We start from the raw sequence: 17,212 nt of genomic DNA, 5'->3' as shown, positions 1-17,212 counted from the left end.
GTATCTGAACAGAATCATGTTTCTTTGGTTTTTTTTTTTTCATTAATAGAATCTTAACACTTATTTTGATGCCTTTACTTTGTAGTATTTGACATTGTGGTGCATCCCCTCGTAGGGCTCCATGGTGGGGTGGGGTCAATAGGCACCCAAATTTCCTTTTTTCTTATGGATCCTCCAAATAGAAATTTAAATAAAATAGTGAAATAACAGTCCATAAGTAAACGACCATGTCTTGAAGTTTCTGAGCAGCAATCTTCAATATCTGTAACACCTGTTGTATCTCACTTTCTTGTGTTGCATTCTCTTTCAGACAAACCTTTAGGGCAAATGTCTCCATTTTTCATTCACAAGGGATTAGAGGGACTTACTGGCTCTCCAAAGTCAGTTAAGAAGCTTCGATCTGGTGACATATTTGTGGAAAAATCCATATCTCAGCACAGTGAACTCCTCTTGCATTTAAAGGCAATTCGGAATATACTTATTGAGGTTACACCTCATGCTACTTTTAATTCATCACAAGGAGTTATTGTTGAGAGGGATTTGAAGAACATCCCCGAGTCAGATTCTTGTTGGTTTCTCCATCCAAGGAGTTTCTGCAGTGAGGTGCATCTCCACTCACAAAGATGGAATTATGATGCAAACCAATGTCCTCATTTTTACATATATGTCATCCCCTTCAACCTGCCACTATCAAGGCAGGTTATTTTAATTGCAAGGTATAGCTATACATTCCAAACCCTCTCAGTTGTTTCCAGTGTTAGCAGTTCAGTTACTGGATGTGTGCTTGTTGCAGTAGCAACAAGCCATGACACGTATGAGTGGGAAATGGACCCTCATTGTGTTAGTTGCAATGGCTCTCACCCGACCTACTTTCGTTCTTGCCCTAAATGGTTAGAAGAAGAAAGATGCAGCATTTGAAAACGATTCATAACATTACTAGCCCTAAGGCTCAAAAGTTACTGTCCACCATTTCATCTCAGTTGTATGCTGCTGCACTTCGTTCCACTACTACAGTGGGAATGCAGACAGCTGTCTCTGTGCCTCTAAAAGAAACATTCTCAAACCAAATGAAAAGTCTTTTGACCTCCATGGTTAAAAAGGTTGATGAATCAACTTCAAAACCCATTTCTGTCCCTAATATACATACCAGCAAATAACAAGAACCACTTTCTTTGGTTCTGGGTTCGGGCATTTCATTGGGTATATCTTCTTCTCCCACCCCAAGATGGAAAATGATCATTCGTTTACGTTCTCAGTCACTGGAATCCTCTTCCAACACCAAAAACCTGCCAAATCAACCCAGGGCACGATCCATGGAGATTGATAGACCTCCCTCAAATAAAGACAGTAAAGAAAAAGGATGTGGTTGTAAACAGAAGGGTTCTCCACCCAATTTGCTTACACATAAATAAAAATGGCCACCTTGATATAATGGAACTGTCGAGGTTTCCGTTCTAATCTGGATGACATCAAAACACTGATTGCTTCCTACCATCCTGTGTGTCTTCCCTTACAGGAAACATTTCTGAAACCTGCTGATACAATCACCTTTCCGCAGTTATCTTTGTACAGATATGACAGGCTGTGTGATGGATAAGTGCTTGGAAGGGAAGCACTGTTGGTTGATCAGTATGTGCTCACCCTGTCTTTGCCACTTGACACACCTTTGTAGGCCATAGCCATACGTGTTTTCTTGGGTCATACCATCACTGTTTGTTCTCTCTACCTGTTGCCTGGAGAGACCTTGATGCTCCCATTAAACAGTTGCTGGCTTCCTTTTTAATCCTGGGGGACTTTAATGGACACCATGTCCTCTGGCAAAGTGCTGATATTGATAGGGGAGGGGTCACTCCATAGAGTGTAAGCTCTCTGATCACAACCTTTCTCTTTTCAGTACTGGTTCTTATACTTATTTTCATGCACCTAGTCGGTCCTTTACTGCTATTGATCTCTCAGTTTGCTCCCCTTCACTATTTTCCCATTTTTCATGGAGGTTTGACAATAATCCATGAGACAGTGATCATATTCCTATGATTTTGAGAGAGAGGCCGTGGTCGATGCCACCTGACTCTCGTGCCTCAGTGGAAGCTGGATGAAGCAAACTGGCTTTCTTCACTGCTTTCACAGAACTTGATCCTGTCATTGTCCGTAAGCCATCAGTAGACGACTGTGTGGCAGCAGTAACTGTCTGTATTATACAAGCAGCTGCTCAATGCATTCCTAAAACCTCAACATGTTTTCCATGATATCCCCATCTGTGGTGGAATCCTGCCTGCCACATGGCACTGAAGGCTCACAAACAGGTCTGGGATACTTTTCGTAGGCATCCCACACTCTTGCACCACATCGCTTTCAAGCAGGCCCGTGCACATACTTGGTGTGTAAGACGTCAAAGCCAGAAGGAATCTTGGATTAATTTCACAACTAGCATATCTTCTACCACCAGTTCCAAAGTCATATGGGACAAAATTTGAAAGGTCAGTGGGCAATATAAATCTGTCCTCTTCTCGATCTTACTTTCTGATGGCCAGGAAGTAGCTGATACTCTAGATGAAAGCTTTTGCTGGGTATCTAGCACTTCTGCCTCTTCCTCCACCTTCTTAGCCATCAAGACTCAGGCAGAATGATCACCTTTTTCCTTTTAAGCTGATTGTCTCTATGACTGTAATTGTCACTTTACATTGGTGTAAACTGGAACTGGTTTATTGGTCTGGTGGTACATTGGTCAGACCTGATGATGTACACTATGAAATGCTGTGCTGTCTATCTCTGCCTCTCCTGCTATCCTTCTGATTGTTTTTTACTGGAGCTGGCGGGAGAATGTTTTTCCTGATGCCAGGCTATTGTCCTACCTTTCTTTAAGCCTGGGAAGGATCCCAAGATTCCTTCAAACTACCATCCAAATGCCTTGACAAGCTGTCTCTGTAAGACCTTAATGTTCTTCTTGTTTGGTTCCTTGAATCAAACAACCTTCTCACCCACCCAGCAGCTACAGATTGAATGTACAAGAGCACTGAACATCCCCTGTGTCTTCTCTTCCACCACTTGGGGAGCAGATCCATGTTCTATGCAAAAGATATATCATGCTCTTATATGATGGAAACTCGACTGTGGATTACTGGCCTATGGCTCTGGACCCCATTCATCGTCAAGAACTTTGATTCTGCACTGGGGTTATCAGCACTTCTCCAGCTCAGAGCTTATACATAGTCTTGTGAACTTTCTTTGCACCTCTGCCATTTGCAACTGTCTTTACTGTATGCTTTGAAACTTCGTTCCTTACCAAAGCATTCCACCTGGGGTTGTGTTTTCCTTCTTGGGTGGGCCATACTTTTTCAGAACAGACAATGTGCCATTTCTCCTTATGGCTTTCATGTCGAAATGCAGTTGGATGAATTGGGTCTTTCCTTGGATAATATTGCTGTATCCACTGGTCAGCCATCTCACCATGGCTTATTACAGTCCCCAAATATGACTTTACATCATCTGAGAAAAGTAGATACTCCCGATTGGAAATACTGTTTGTTATTTGCTGAACATCTTTTGAACCATCCTTTCTTTCCTATTTATATGGATGGTTCAAAATCAAGTGACTGTGTGGGCTCTGCCATGGTTTGTTGTGGTTCGGTGGTTGCTCGCAGAATCCACCCTACAACTTCTGTGTTCACTGCTGAACTGTATGCCATTTCTCTAGCCCTGGGTCACATAGAAGCTAAGTAATACTCAAACTGCACTATTTATACTGACTCGCTTAGTTCTCTACTGGCTCTGGAATCGCTTCACGTTAGTTTACACCCTGTTCTCAATGATATTCAAAACCTATTGGCCTATTTCTCTTTAACATCTACTTCTATCCAGTTTTTATGGATACCGGGCCACGTTGGTATTCACAGCAACAAGTTCATCGACACTGCAGCTAAATCTGTCTACTCTGGCACTATCACTGCTGTGCCTGTTCCAAACATGGACTTGTGGTCCTGTATTCAAGGCTCAGCTCTGTGCCAGTTGGCAGTCGATTTGGAATGTGCAACGTGAAAACAAGTCTTCCCAAATAAAACCCTATAGTGGACTTCAGCAGTCTTGCTTCCATAAGGATTGGAAAGAGGAAGTTCTAACTAGACTATGCATTGCTCACAGTTTATTAACTCGTTGTTTTATTTTATCTGGAACTGATGCACCAGTGTGTTGTCTGTGTGACACTCAGGTCACATTAAGCCATATTTTATTTTTTACAATCATTATGATTCTGAATGACAGCACCATTTTAAATGTTATGTCCCAAGGTATCTGTAACATTAGACTGTGTGTTATTAGTGATTGTGACACTGTCCATGTTTTTAGGTTTTTAAAGGCCATTAATCTTTTTAATGCTATTTAAGTTTTTAATTTATACATTAGAGCTTTTTTTAATGTGATTCTCTTTTAAGAATCAAAGTCAGTCTTGTTCGATTTCAAATTAGAAAATGGCCATAACATTAAATAACTCAACACCAGGACTGGAAAGGCCAATTTCAGGTGACTAATGCTGCTGTTTGAACTACCTGTTAGTAATCCTGGTGGGTTATTATTAAGATTTTGCTACAAGTCTTTTAAAACTTTTATTACCTTCCTTTCTGAAAATGGCCATAATGTCAGATAACTCGGAACCAGGACTGGAAAGGCCAATTCCAGGTAACTGACAGTAGTTTTTGTTACTTACCTGTCAGTCCTCCTGGCAAGTTATGATAATTACAATTATGATACAGAAAGTCCTTTACAATTTGTATTACTGTAGTTTTTCTCTTAATGTTGTATACTAGATGTAAACATTGGTTTTATGCTATTTATGTTTTTTAAACTTTGTTTTATCTTAATTCCTTTTATGAATTTGATTAAATTTACTCTAATTTTAACTTTTTACTGGGTATTTGGTGCAGATAGCCTAGCTACTTTGTGCCTTAAAATGCCAAACCAACCAACCAAAGAGTGATTCTGACAATTAGAGATAACCTGTTAGTTGCTATTTCTGAGAGCAGAATGAATTGACATGTCTGATGTTTGGTTTTGTACAGTTCTAAGTAAACAAGTTTAATATTCTTCTCAGTGATGATTGTTTATGGTACTCTAAACACTTTTCCCACCATCTTATTTTGTTTTCAAATTTTATAACTTTTATGTCAATTTTTAAGTTATGGACTAGTTGGTCAACTACTTATGACAACTTTTATGTGTGTGTGTGTGTTTTTTGTTGTTGTTTTTTTTATCTAGCATTGTAATTTTGATTTTTATAAGTAAGATTCAAGATAGGTTATTGCTGTCTTGCAGCATTACGGTATGGTGCTTTTCAATCCCAAAACTGGCTCTGTTTAACACAAAACTGTGTGGTTTGTCAGGTCTAGAGGTTAAAATAGTTCACAACCTTTATGTTGAAGATACTTTTTGGTATATTAAGACTAAGAGTTGATTTTGAAGGTTTTAATTTTTGGAAAGATATATTACATTAAAGTTTGTTGTGTTTCAACCAGAATCAAACTAAAACTCATTGTACTATGGTTAATTTTTTTATAGTATAATATACATTTTCTGGGTTTAACCTTAAATTCAGTTTGGGTCAGATTTAATATATGGCTTGTTTTATTTACACTGAAGTTCTTTATTTCCCAGTTCCATGTTTAATCTCTAGGTTTAATGATATTGTAAAGAATGGTTTCGTTTAAATTTTGATTCTGCAAATTGTATGATCAGAAACACTTCATTTGCTTCTTGTTACTATCATTGTATATTTGGCCTTGAAATTGTGTTAAGGTACATGTGATTAGAACTGAGTGAAAACATTAAAATTGAATTGCAGGCTGCTTGTTTACTGTGATTTGATTTTATTAGTTAGTTTTAAAAACTTCAAATTTTATTAACACTATTTTAAATTCCAAATTAATAGTTTGTTTATCTTAGTGTTTGTTTCATTACAAAGTTGAGGAATGAGGTGTGATTTACTACGTGACAGGAATGTTATTTTATTCTGTGTTTAGAAGAGCACATTGTTCTTTCAGGTGATCAAAGAACATTATCTCCAAATCCTTTTGAGCTGTATGATTTGAGAGATTCACTTTCCCCAAATCAGGAACAACCTAAACAGGATCAGTCAAGAAAAACACCAGAAAGCTTTTTGGGACCAAATGCAAATTTGGTTAACTTAGATGCTTTAGTAAGCTCTAAGCAAACTGTACAAGGTAAAACACTTACAAACAATAAATTTTAAGTGTTTCTTCATAAGCATGTGTCGATAGCACATTAAACTGATGAACAGAACTTTGTTTAATTAACTTTGAAATATCAATACTAGTGGTACTAGATTACAGTTGACAGTGGGAGGTATTGACTACCTGTTTCCCTCTAGTTTCTCACTTCTAATTTAGGAACAGCTAGTGCAGATAGTCTGAATAGCTTTGCACAAAATTCATGTTTTTAAATTTCCAGTTCTTTGTTTATCTTATTTGCTGGCTTTTTTTATGCTCAAATATGGGTAAAGGATTACTCGATATGGTAGTTAACTTTATACATTGTTACGATAATAAATGTAGTAGCTGGTTGATACAGTGCATGATGATTTACTGTATCTGTTGAGTATTTTGTCACATTAGTTTCAAATGTAACAATTCAAGCTGCAGCTGGAGATATGTTTGAGAATATAGTGAGCATTTATAGTTTCTGTGAAACTAAATTCTATGTATAATGCATAGCAATAGGAAAATGTACACCTAAACTAAGATCCAGCCCCCACTAAGCATGAAAAAAAAATTACTAGTGAAAAAAGTGCTTCTTCAAATAATAGTGTCTGAAACGTCACATTAAATAAACTTTTCAAATTAGTTATTCTGTGAATGTGTAAAAAATTTTGCTTTTATATTGAATTTTCTTTTTTACTCATTCAATTCATATATAAAACATCAATTGTATAACGTACAAAGTGTTTGAGTATCTACATCAGGGATTGGTAACTTGCAGCCCACAGGCCAGATCTGGCCCACTAGCCAAAATTATCTTTCCCTCAGTCCCCCAAAATAAAATATCACATCCATCCAGCCTGTGGTGGTCCTAAAAAAAGAATTCAAGTTTCTAACTTTATGTGGTCCTCCATCTGCTCATAGATGTGGCCTCTGGCCCCTGTGTGGAAAGAGATTGCTGACCCCTGATCTACATGTTAATTCATCTAGTATTCATTTATTATTGCCTGGTAATTCCTGTTTCACCCTGTATTTAAGCTTCTTGAAGGAACAGATATTTGTAAGAAAGCCATCTTCCAGGGGTAATGATATGTTGTTTACACTAGAATTATGATGTTTTTTAGCTTAGGTAAAGTACAGAAGGAACAAATCAACTTCTCAATACCTCCGTAAGTTTCACAGTACTTTATTTAGTATTGTACAATAGGTTTGGGTACCAGGCTGTTTTTGTTGTTATAATTATAAATGGGCCATTTTGAGACAAATTTTCCTTCTAAGTTTAGCATGTACTTTTTTGTGCATTCATGTGTGTTCAGCCTTAGCAGTCAGTAGTAAAGGTTTTAAAGTATTATTTGAACTGAATCTTTACTAGTTACGGTGCTTTCTGTTAGACTTTTGTGCAATTTTTTGCAATCCCTATTATGAACCACAACAGTCATTCCTGATAAACATTCCAAAACAACAGTGCTTGTTTCTTTTTATTCTCTACATTCAAAACTTAATTTTATGTAACATAAAAAGTAAAAGTGATTCTCATGAAACACGAACTCCACAGAACCACCACGTAACAAAGATTAGAACAAGGACTTCTAATCAGTTAACTTGTGTTGTTAAGCCTCTATTTTAAAGTTAAAAAGTTATATATAATAAGTTATAGTAATTTAACACACAAATCATAGTCATCCACAGCTACTCAAAACACGTTACAAGTATTACATTAGCAAAATGGATGGGGAGAATTACTTTTTACAGCAAAATATTTCTATAATAGGACCTCATTTTTTCCTGATGACTGCATCCTATCAAGACAGAAGTGAATTTAAGTCCAGTTTGTATGAGCTGAAGATATATGGTTGGTTTAATATTATGCTTCTAGTTTTGAATAGGAATGAATACACAAAACAACATCAGATTTATTTTTTATGCCTACGTGTTGATGTCTCTATGTGTTGCAAGCTCGTGTATCTTTCATTTCCACAGGTCAGATCAAAAGCACAAATTATTGGAGAAAACTCTTAAACTTGGATTGGTTAGTGGAAAAGTTTCTGTAGCAAAAAAACATCATGAATAAGATACATAATTTCTTTAGCTGTTTTTTCTTATTGTTGCAGGAAATATCCATCTTAAGGTGATTCCACTACAGTTAAACCGATGTAGCTTCTAAAGTATTTTCCTCTCGGTGATTCAGTACTTCATTAATTAATTTGTTCAAATGAATGTTCATCATGCTGTATCAAAAACAGCTGGAAAAGATAAATGTTTATCCTGCTAAATTCTTTTTGCAGGCAAAACATTTTAAGATATTTAACTGTAAGACTTATGACATCTGTACTTTGTGTTAGTGAAATTTTAAATGTATTTTAATATACTTATTTGTTTCCATTTTAGCTTCAAGCACTGTTACCAATCCCTTTGCCACACAGGCCATCAGTAACCCCTTTGAGACTGTCAGAGCTCCACCACCGACCATAAACCAGTTGAGAACCCAGAATATAGGATTCACTACAGAACCAACATCTGTAACAGGTCCATCCCTTCCTGCCCCTCTCCTTCCACTAGATGGATTTACAGCATCCTCACCCTTGCCCCCAGCCAACAACCCTTTCATGTGAAACCGTAAATATTTATCATTCTTATGTGTTGGCCGAGCACCTTTGTTTTTCCAAGTCTATTGAAAATTCTGGTTGATGAATTCATTCATTATATTGTGAAGAAAATAGTTTTTCAGCCAGTTTCTTAAAGAGATGCTTCTAATAAAACATGACATACTGTAAAATAAAGCCTTGTAATCAGCATAGAAATAATTGTTCTTGATTTAACAAAATGGTTTTATTGCTTTAGTTTATAAGACGTAGTATTGAGTAGAACAAGTAACATGTCTGTCTTGTGTTTGCGTCTTTAATCACGAGTTTTTCAGATTACATTTTCTTACTTAAATTTTGCATTAGAAATGTGAAAGTATAACTGAAGAAATGAATATATGGGTTTTCTGTGTTTTGAATTAGTTTAAAATATTCAGTAAATTAACTTAAGTAACACTGGATTTCTCTTTGAAAGGACTACTGAAGCTTTGAATCATAACAAAATAAGAAATCTGATGATCGATAAGAATTGTTAACTAAAACTGCAAGTTCTCACCTATTAAGGTTAAACACTTTTGACTTACTATAGTTCAGCTTAATTATTTATGCAAATATTATAGATACATGTGAGACCAATAGTAGTTATGATGGCAAATCAGGTTTTGGATATTTATCTCCTGATATTCATTGAGGTCTGATATTTTTGATTGGATAGTTCATGTGGCTGTACATCTTGAACGTGCACCACAGTCACAAACTGTTACTTAATTGTAGTGTATTAACAGCATTACTTTCGTAATCATCTTTTGAACATTCAGTAACATTCAGATTGACTTTTGTAGAAGACACAAAGAGAAAAAAATGTTGAACTGAAACTCCTACGCAATCTGAGTTATTGAAAATGTAGATGCCATTTTGTTGACGCTTGTGTGTAACAGTAAAATAATAAACTACACAATGTCAAAATAAATACACAATTAAGAACATTTTTTTACTTCAGGCCAATTCTGGCTTTTAAAATGTTGACTTTTACATGTTTTCATGATGATGCCAAGATGTACAGCCAACATTTTAGAGGCTGTAGATTGGCTGGAAGTTTAAAAAAAAATTCTTAGTTGTGTATTTATGTTAACATAGGGTGTTATTTATTTTATTAAAACTGTTAATAAATTTTTGTTAATGACAGTAAGTAAAGTAGGTATCACTAACCTAACAAAAATTCTCAGTGTAGTGATTTGGTGTTAGCTAAGTGACATATTTATTGTTGAGGGTGGCTATGGAAATAAATTAGAAACAAAATACTAATTATTATTCAAGCTATGGGAGGCATGAAATAATAAATTAAAAAAGGTAGTAGAATTTAATAACTTACCCAAGAATGATTAGTTTTGAAGAAAAGTGCATTAAAAAACAAAATAAATCAGAAAACCTTGCCTCTTTGTTTATTAGCACTGTAGCTGTGAATAAATGGAATTTAGTTAAGAGTTTTAATCTATTTAATTGATGTAAAAGAATTTAAAATAGTGTGTTAAAAATGTACGAAGGAGTAACATAAGAGCCCAGTTATAACAAAATGCTTACTTTGTTTTATACCTGTAAAAATTAGTATGGATATCAATCTCATAATTTTACCGAAAGCATTTGATATTAGTTTCAGATGTCCCTGTATTGTTTATTTACAGTTTAACCGAGGAATTAACGTTTAAGATTTTCTTGTAGGTATGTGATTTTTCTGTCAGAGGGTTTATTTATAGTCAAAAGGTAATTTGTTTTTTTTAAGTGGTAGAAATGTTCTGTGCAGTATTTGTTGGGCAAATGTACGATATTCAGTATGAATACTAGATATAATTTTGCTTTGAAGTGACTCGTGCCACATTAGACACAAAGTATCCAAGTGGTTTAAAAAAGTATTGTTTGTAAGAAGATTCATTTCTTGTCTGTGTAGAAATACTGAACCTAAGTTCTTGTGAAAATTATTTTAAGTAATTGAGTGGTGTCTATGAACTAAAATCTTTTCTTCTCCCATGTATTCAGTGCAACAAGTTATTTACCTATATTGCCCCTCTGTTATTGTAAGAATCAAAAATTGGAGTGATAACGTAATACTACTTGGTATAAGTGGTTCCGTTAAATCTTGTTCCACATTTGATTAAAGTTTTTATGGTCTACTTTACAACGTGTGTACTTCAGATATTTTTTGGGGGTATTTTTATAATATTTGTAGAGGATATGTAGCAGAATGTGTTTGACATACTTATAGGAAGTATTGATAGGAAGTGGAGTTCATTTGATTAAGAATATTTGAAATGAACCATTTCATTTAATTGACTGTGTGACTGCTCTTAATCTGATAGTTATGTGCACAATTTGCTGATGAACTTTGATTCCAAAATAATATTAAACAGTACATCCCAGAACCTGAGTTTGAGTAGAATGTTAAGGCCATCTTTGGGTTTAAAAGTAATATGAAGGCTATCACACCTTCTTAAATTCAGTAAGTCCTCAATCTTTAAACAGTTAGACTAAATTATATTGTGGTATAACACCTTGGAGTACTGTATCCTAAAGATGTTCTGTACTTTGTGTTTTAATTAAAGTTTTAATACCCATACCAGCTGTTTTTAAAATACATTTTCTTACTTCAAGTGAGTTTCTTATCAAGAATTATCTTGGAGAACTGATTTTTTTCTTATTAGTGAAATTATACACTCGAAGAAATCCAGTTAAGAAAATGTTTCAAAGCACTAACTTAATCTCATATAGTGTTTAAAAACAATATTTATTTTTCATACTCTGAATGATACTGTAGTGTTTTAAATAATTGCCAGTGTGATTTCAAAAATTATATAATGTTTAATAAATAATCTATAATAGTAGCCTTTTGATTTTAAATGTTGTAACTATTCCAGCTGAAATTAACTGCATAGAAACATACCATAATCCTGATGGTTTAATATTAAACTTCTTTTATGGCAAATATATTCGCAGTAGTATGTTTAATGACTATTTATTGAACTCGTGCATTACCACAAAGATATTCTGTGCACTTCAAGCTGTGGGTGCATTATAAGAGTGATAGTGGTAAGGTGCTAGTGACTGGCTGACTTCTGCCTGGTCAGTAGTTCAAAATTAGGGACGGTGGTAGATAGCTTTGCCATAAATACAAATTTATGATGGACAGAGTTTTACCTTTAAGACTCTGTTCTGTGATTTTGTGTGTGTGTTGAAAGGAAAGTAATGCTTTGCTTGTGTGTTTGACGTAATGTTAACTTTGCTGAATATTCATGCAAATTAAACCAACATGAGTTAATAGTAATTTGCATTATTCAAATTATAATGACTGGTTTCAATTTCTAAATTTGTCCACATCACTTCTGAGTTTATTCTAAAAACAATGTGAATGCCTTGTTCTTATTTCCCAAATTAATCAGCTATAACTGATAGTGAATCCAATTACTTTGGGTACAAAGGTTTCGGAACTTTAATATTACAATATAGAAAAGTAAATTTTTCACATGGTTTAGTTTTGGAAGTTTGAGTTCTGACATATATAATAAAATGTAAAAGCATTCTTGAATGTTAGATGAATAGTTTTATATATATATATGTTGCACTACTTAAATTATTGATCCAAAAGTATTGAGATTCTTTTATTATGAAAGTAAAAATTATTCTTTATAAATATTCTGATTGAACAGATGTAATGAATATGGTTAATTGATTCTAGCTCTAAATGTGATTTGTATTTTGACACTTTTGTATGACAGTTTCAACACTAAGTGTGGTGGTACAAGCTGATAACCATGTTTCCACTTACAAATAACATTTGGATGAAATACAAATGACCAGGAATTGTTTAGACCATAGACTATTTATCTATAATATACTCCTTAAAAAAAAACTTTTAACATCCTTAAATCAAGTAACAAAGATAAACGTTAAAGCAAAGTTCATTTGTACTTAGAGGTTTTTTGTTGTTTCGACTATGAAAGTTTTTTGTTCTGCTGATTTCTGTGGTTTTTTATTTAATCAGTTACAAGGACTGGAATTTGTGAATTATAAGTGCTTCATGTTACCTTAGTAATGAAGGTAACTATCTTATATTCAGAAAGAAAATTCATTATGAATTGCACTCTGCTGAACTTTGCATACAGCATAGCATGTAACTACAATGTATCTTAATGGTTTCCTTGTTATGCCTTTATAAATATCAATCATTAGCATTTGTTACTGCCCTTTAGAATAGTTTTTTTTATTAAAACTTCAGTGTTAATTCCAGTTTTGAAGCCCTGCTAACTGTAAGTTATTTGCATAATTTCCTAGTGGATTCTTAAGTTGTATGTTGGACCACTAGTGAAATTTTTCTAAAATGGTGGTATGTTTTGTTTAAAGTAACAGTTTTTGTTCTTCATAAACCACTGAATAGACTTGAGTGAAATACATGTGTATATTTATGAAACATAAATGTTACTAGCTTTTAAATAAAAAAATTATTGAATACTGTGAAAACTTTAATTGTTTGTTATGTAGTATAAAGTGTGAGAATGTCAATTTGATGTTTCTGATCTGTATAAAACTTTGGCAACAAAATAAGACAAAACAGCCTAATTATATAGTACCAAAATATTTCATTGTTATTAAAGTGCCTTTCTACCCTCATCAGTGAAGTTTGTTCATGTTATTTTATGCAGCATTGTTCTGTAAATGATTTTTCTTTCACATAGTATAAATTTTAGTTAGGCCTAACAAGGGTGTTAGAAAATACCACCCAAATGCTTCAGTATGTCAAACACTACTAAAATTTCGTGGGTGTTGCATCACTTGCGAGTTATTTGCGTATATCAGTAGATTCAAGAACAATTATAATTTTCATAGGCTTGCTTTGAATGAGGCTAAGATTATTTTTGTTCAGTTTGTCTGGTTTGCTTACTGATCTCACAATTTTTTTTCTGTAATTGTAAATAAAAGTATACAAAAGGGAGAAATAGTGCATAGCTAATTCTTGATCTCATTTTGAACTGAAAACTTTTACAATTCAGGAACACAGTAAATATTAACATATACAGTCAAATGATGAGAACGTTTCCCTTCTGTTACTTATACATCAGTTTATTTGTAGTGTTAACGAACAGTATTTATCTACCCTCATTATTTGTGTAGAAAGCTGCTTCTTAATATTGTAGATGATGAGAACTTGAAAGTACTTCCAAATAAGTTGCTTATGAATTATCAGTTATTTTTAAACTGTAATAGTTCTCAGAATATTGAAATCATTTTTCTTTAGCTAAAGAATAAGTTCTTTCAAAGTTCATCCAGTTAATGGTGGCACTGGCTAGTAGCTTCTATATGTAACACAAATGGATGCAACTGTAAAGTGCTTAGATTCTTTTTTGTTTTAAAGCAACAGCACGCTCAGATGCTCAGAGACCCCTAAGCTGTTTTTAGTAATCTAGTAAGGGTTAACAACTATTCTCATCTGCATATGTAATGCAGATTTTAGTTACATGGGTTAGCTACTTACTTGCATTTATGTGTTTGATATTTAGAATAAGATAATATGATATAATTTTAATGAGAAACTACAATGTTTGTGTTCTCTGGAAGTGCTGTAAAGTGTTCACTGAAAGAAAAATGAATCATTGTAATTAAGTGTTCCTTTTGCTTGTTTATATTTTATTCTTTCCAGTGTAAGAATGAGAAGCTAAGCTTTTGTTTTCTGCTACATTTTTTACTACAAATATTTAAGTTGCCATAGAAACAAAAATATCCTGCATTTTGACTCCCAAATCTTAAGTAAGGAAACAAACAAGTTCATGTGACTTTATTTTTAAACTGCTGGTACATTTTCCTGAAAATGTGCCTAGAGTATACATTACACATTAAACAAATGGTGAACATTGGTATGGAGATAGCTCGGTATCTTAAAGTATAAAGACATCACTTAGTGAGTTTTTGATATATTTGTTTCTAGTTACTCAAGCTTGGAGTCATGTTTTACTATAGCATTTGGTGTCAGCATGTTTAGATGTTTAAGATACTGATTGTTTAGTATTGTCATGACTGTCTGCTAACTTTATTATAGTTTTTTTTTCCTTTTCTGTTGAAACATTTGCAATAGTGTAAAAGTTGTGTGTGAAGATACTTCAGAATTTCCAGACTTGTTATAGATCTGAAAGTGGATAGTATAATTAAAATTCTGTTTTCTGGTGCTCCAGTGTATACATATAAATTAAGTGTCATTGCAATGATCCATGCTGCCAGTCTCTCAGTTAGCATTTTTCCAACAACACTGAGTGATGTTTCTCTTTATCTGGATGTTGTGCATTAAACTCAGCAGTAACCTTCCACTGAGACCAGTCTTCTCTGCCACACAACAGGATTAACTCAACCCTCTCATGTTTTGACAGTGACATAATCAGTCACATATCCAAAATTAAGAAAAGCTGTAAATTGCTTCTGGTTCCAGAACACTCTGTACAAAATACATTTTGAAATCTAGGAGTTCTACTTTACTTCAGTCTGTGCAGTGGTTTATGAATAAAAAGATGTTACTTTGTTTTAATGTATATATTAATATGTTTTTCACTTGTTGCTGTTTTAAGGATTAACTTTTATAAAATCCTGGGGTTTATGCTGGATCCTGAAACTGGCATTTAATATCAATTACCAGTTAGTATAAACATTGGGGAATGGAGAATAATTACAACTAAATCATAAACTTGTTTCCTTTTGTAAGAGCTTGAAATACCCTAAATCTTTACAACTATTCTGTTTAAAAAAGTTCATCCCTTGCACAGTTAAGGCTGAAAATATAAATATATTAAAATACATGTTTATGTATTTGTACATAAATTACCACAAGTCAAGTTGCCAGCTCTCTACGTCCACATTCCAACTTTTAGCATGAATAAATTTCAGGTTTAAAACAAATAAAGGAGAAATTTGTTTCATAAGAATATTCATGTTTTTAATTTAAAGAGTTCTACTAAAGAATCATGAGTCTTAAAGATAAATAATGCATCTGGTATTGAACTATTAGGTCAGTGGTGGATTAGAACAGTTACAATTAACACACAAGTGTTGAAACTTGTAGTTATAACTAAAACTATGATGTCACGCTGTATATAAAAACAAGCACAAAAAAAACCACAAGAAGTCAAAAACCTAACGTGTTGAGTTTAAGTAACTGGAATGCCATTTAAATAATGAATCGTGGGCTTTAAATATAATCTAGTATTAATGTTTGTATTTTTTACAATATTTGTTGTGCCCTTAGGAACGCTTGCAATGAAGAGTCAAACCCCTATGGTAATGCACACACACAGTAGTATAAATTTTAAACAATAAATAATTATGCAATTGTTTTAAGGCCTGAGATTGCAAGTGAAATGTTGCCTATGAAACAGTACTTTTTAATTTAATTTATAATGAAGATTAATTTATTGTCTTAGGTAATGCTGATATAAAAAAAAACTAGGTGCATGGATACATTTAAATTGTGCTCTGAGTGATAAATAATTACATAACTTTTTTTTACGTGGAAGAATTAGTTATGTGTGAGTGTTAACATTATTTTTTATTACTACGTCACTTCTTACAAGTAATACAGTATTACACATTTTAAGGTATGGTTTCCTATTTGAAGTCGGAAACATGTATGTTGCAGAATTAAAGTGTATATAGTTGAAACTGAAATGTAACCAGTGCTACAGAAGAAATAAAGATTGATATTCTGAATGTGACGACAGATGCAGTGATAAGTAAAAAGCGGTTCAGCTGTAATGACTTTTTTAAATTGGATTTTAAGGTTTTCGTGCCAAGCCAATGTGTATAGATACGTATTTCAGGTTAAGAAAACGTTTATTTAACAAACGTAGGTATGTTTTTTAACGTACGAAATATAGAAGAAATATTTCTTTAAGCCTAACATCAAATTCTGCAAAGAATAGTGTATAAAAAATGAGGGGGGGATCTTTTTTACATTCGGTGAATATATTGTCCCACGAATTGTGACCGCAGAAATGGCCATACAATATGACTCCATTTTAATATTCACCATACACTCATCACTGTGACGGGAAGTTATTGGTACTTACTTATCGTTGTAAACTTTTTCATAAAGTGAGACGAAGCTTATTCATCAATCCATACATTAGCACAAACAGTAGCTGACGTGTTTAGTCAAGAACCAAATAGCAGAATTCAGAGCACTGGAAGAAATTCCCACAAACAGGAAGTTAACTTGAGCAGTCCGGTGTTCACCAGTAAAGTAATAAGTGTGACGATGCACACACACTTCAATTGATCAATCTCGCTGTGAAATCTCTTCCCCTCCCTCCCCGAATACCACAACACCTGTGTAAGCAACATACCCGTGTTAAAAATTTATTGAAGCCTGCAACGATTTTTCTCTGTAAAACGTTATAT

General features: G+C 33.7%; 1 protein-coding gene across 4 annotated transcripts in view; it reads left to right on the top strand.

Annotated features, from left to right (window-relative positions):
- The window catches only part of LOC143244353 (epsin-2-like), a 41,387-nt gene extending 24,860 nt beyond the window's left edge, over positions 1-16,527 (top strand). For all 4 annotated transcript variants that reach the window (XM_076488855.1, XM_076488854.1, XM_076488856.1 and 1 more), the window contains 2 exons: positions 6,030-6,209; positions 8,592-16,527. In XM_076488855.1, the coding sequence (XP_076344970.1) occupies positions 6,030-6,209; positions 8,592-8,815 (404 nt within the window). In that variant the 3' untranslated portion in view covers positions 8,816-16,527. The remainder of the gene's footprint in view (positions 1-6,029; positions 6,210-8,591) is intronic.
- Positions 16,528-17,212: the final 685 nt, after the last annotated feature.

Source organism: Tachypleus tridentatus, chromosome 2, assembly GCF_004210375.1.
Source record: "Tachypleus tridentatus isolate NWPU-2018 chromosome 2, ASM421037v1, whole genome shotgun sequence".
Classification (NCBI taxonomy): domain Eukaryota; kingdom Metazoa; phylum Arthropoda; class Merostomata; order Xiphosura; family Limulidae; genus Tachypleus; species Tachypleus tridentatus.
Note: the sequence above shows the minus strand (reverse complement) of the source record. Positions and strands in the feature narration are given on the sequence as shown.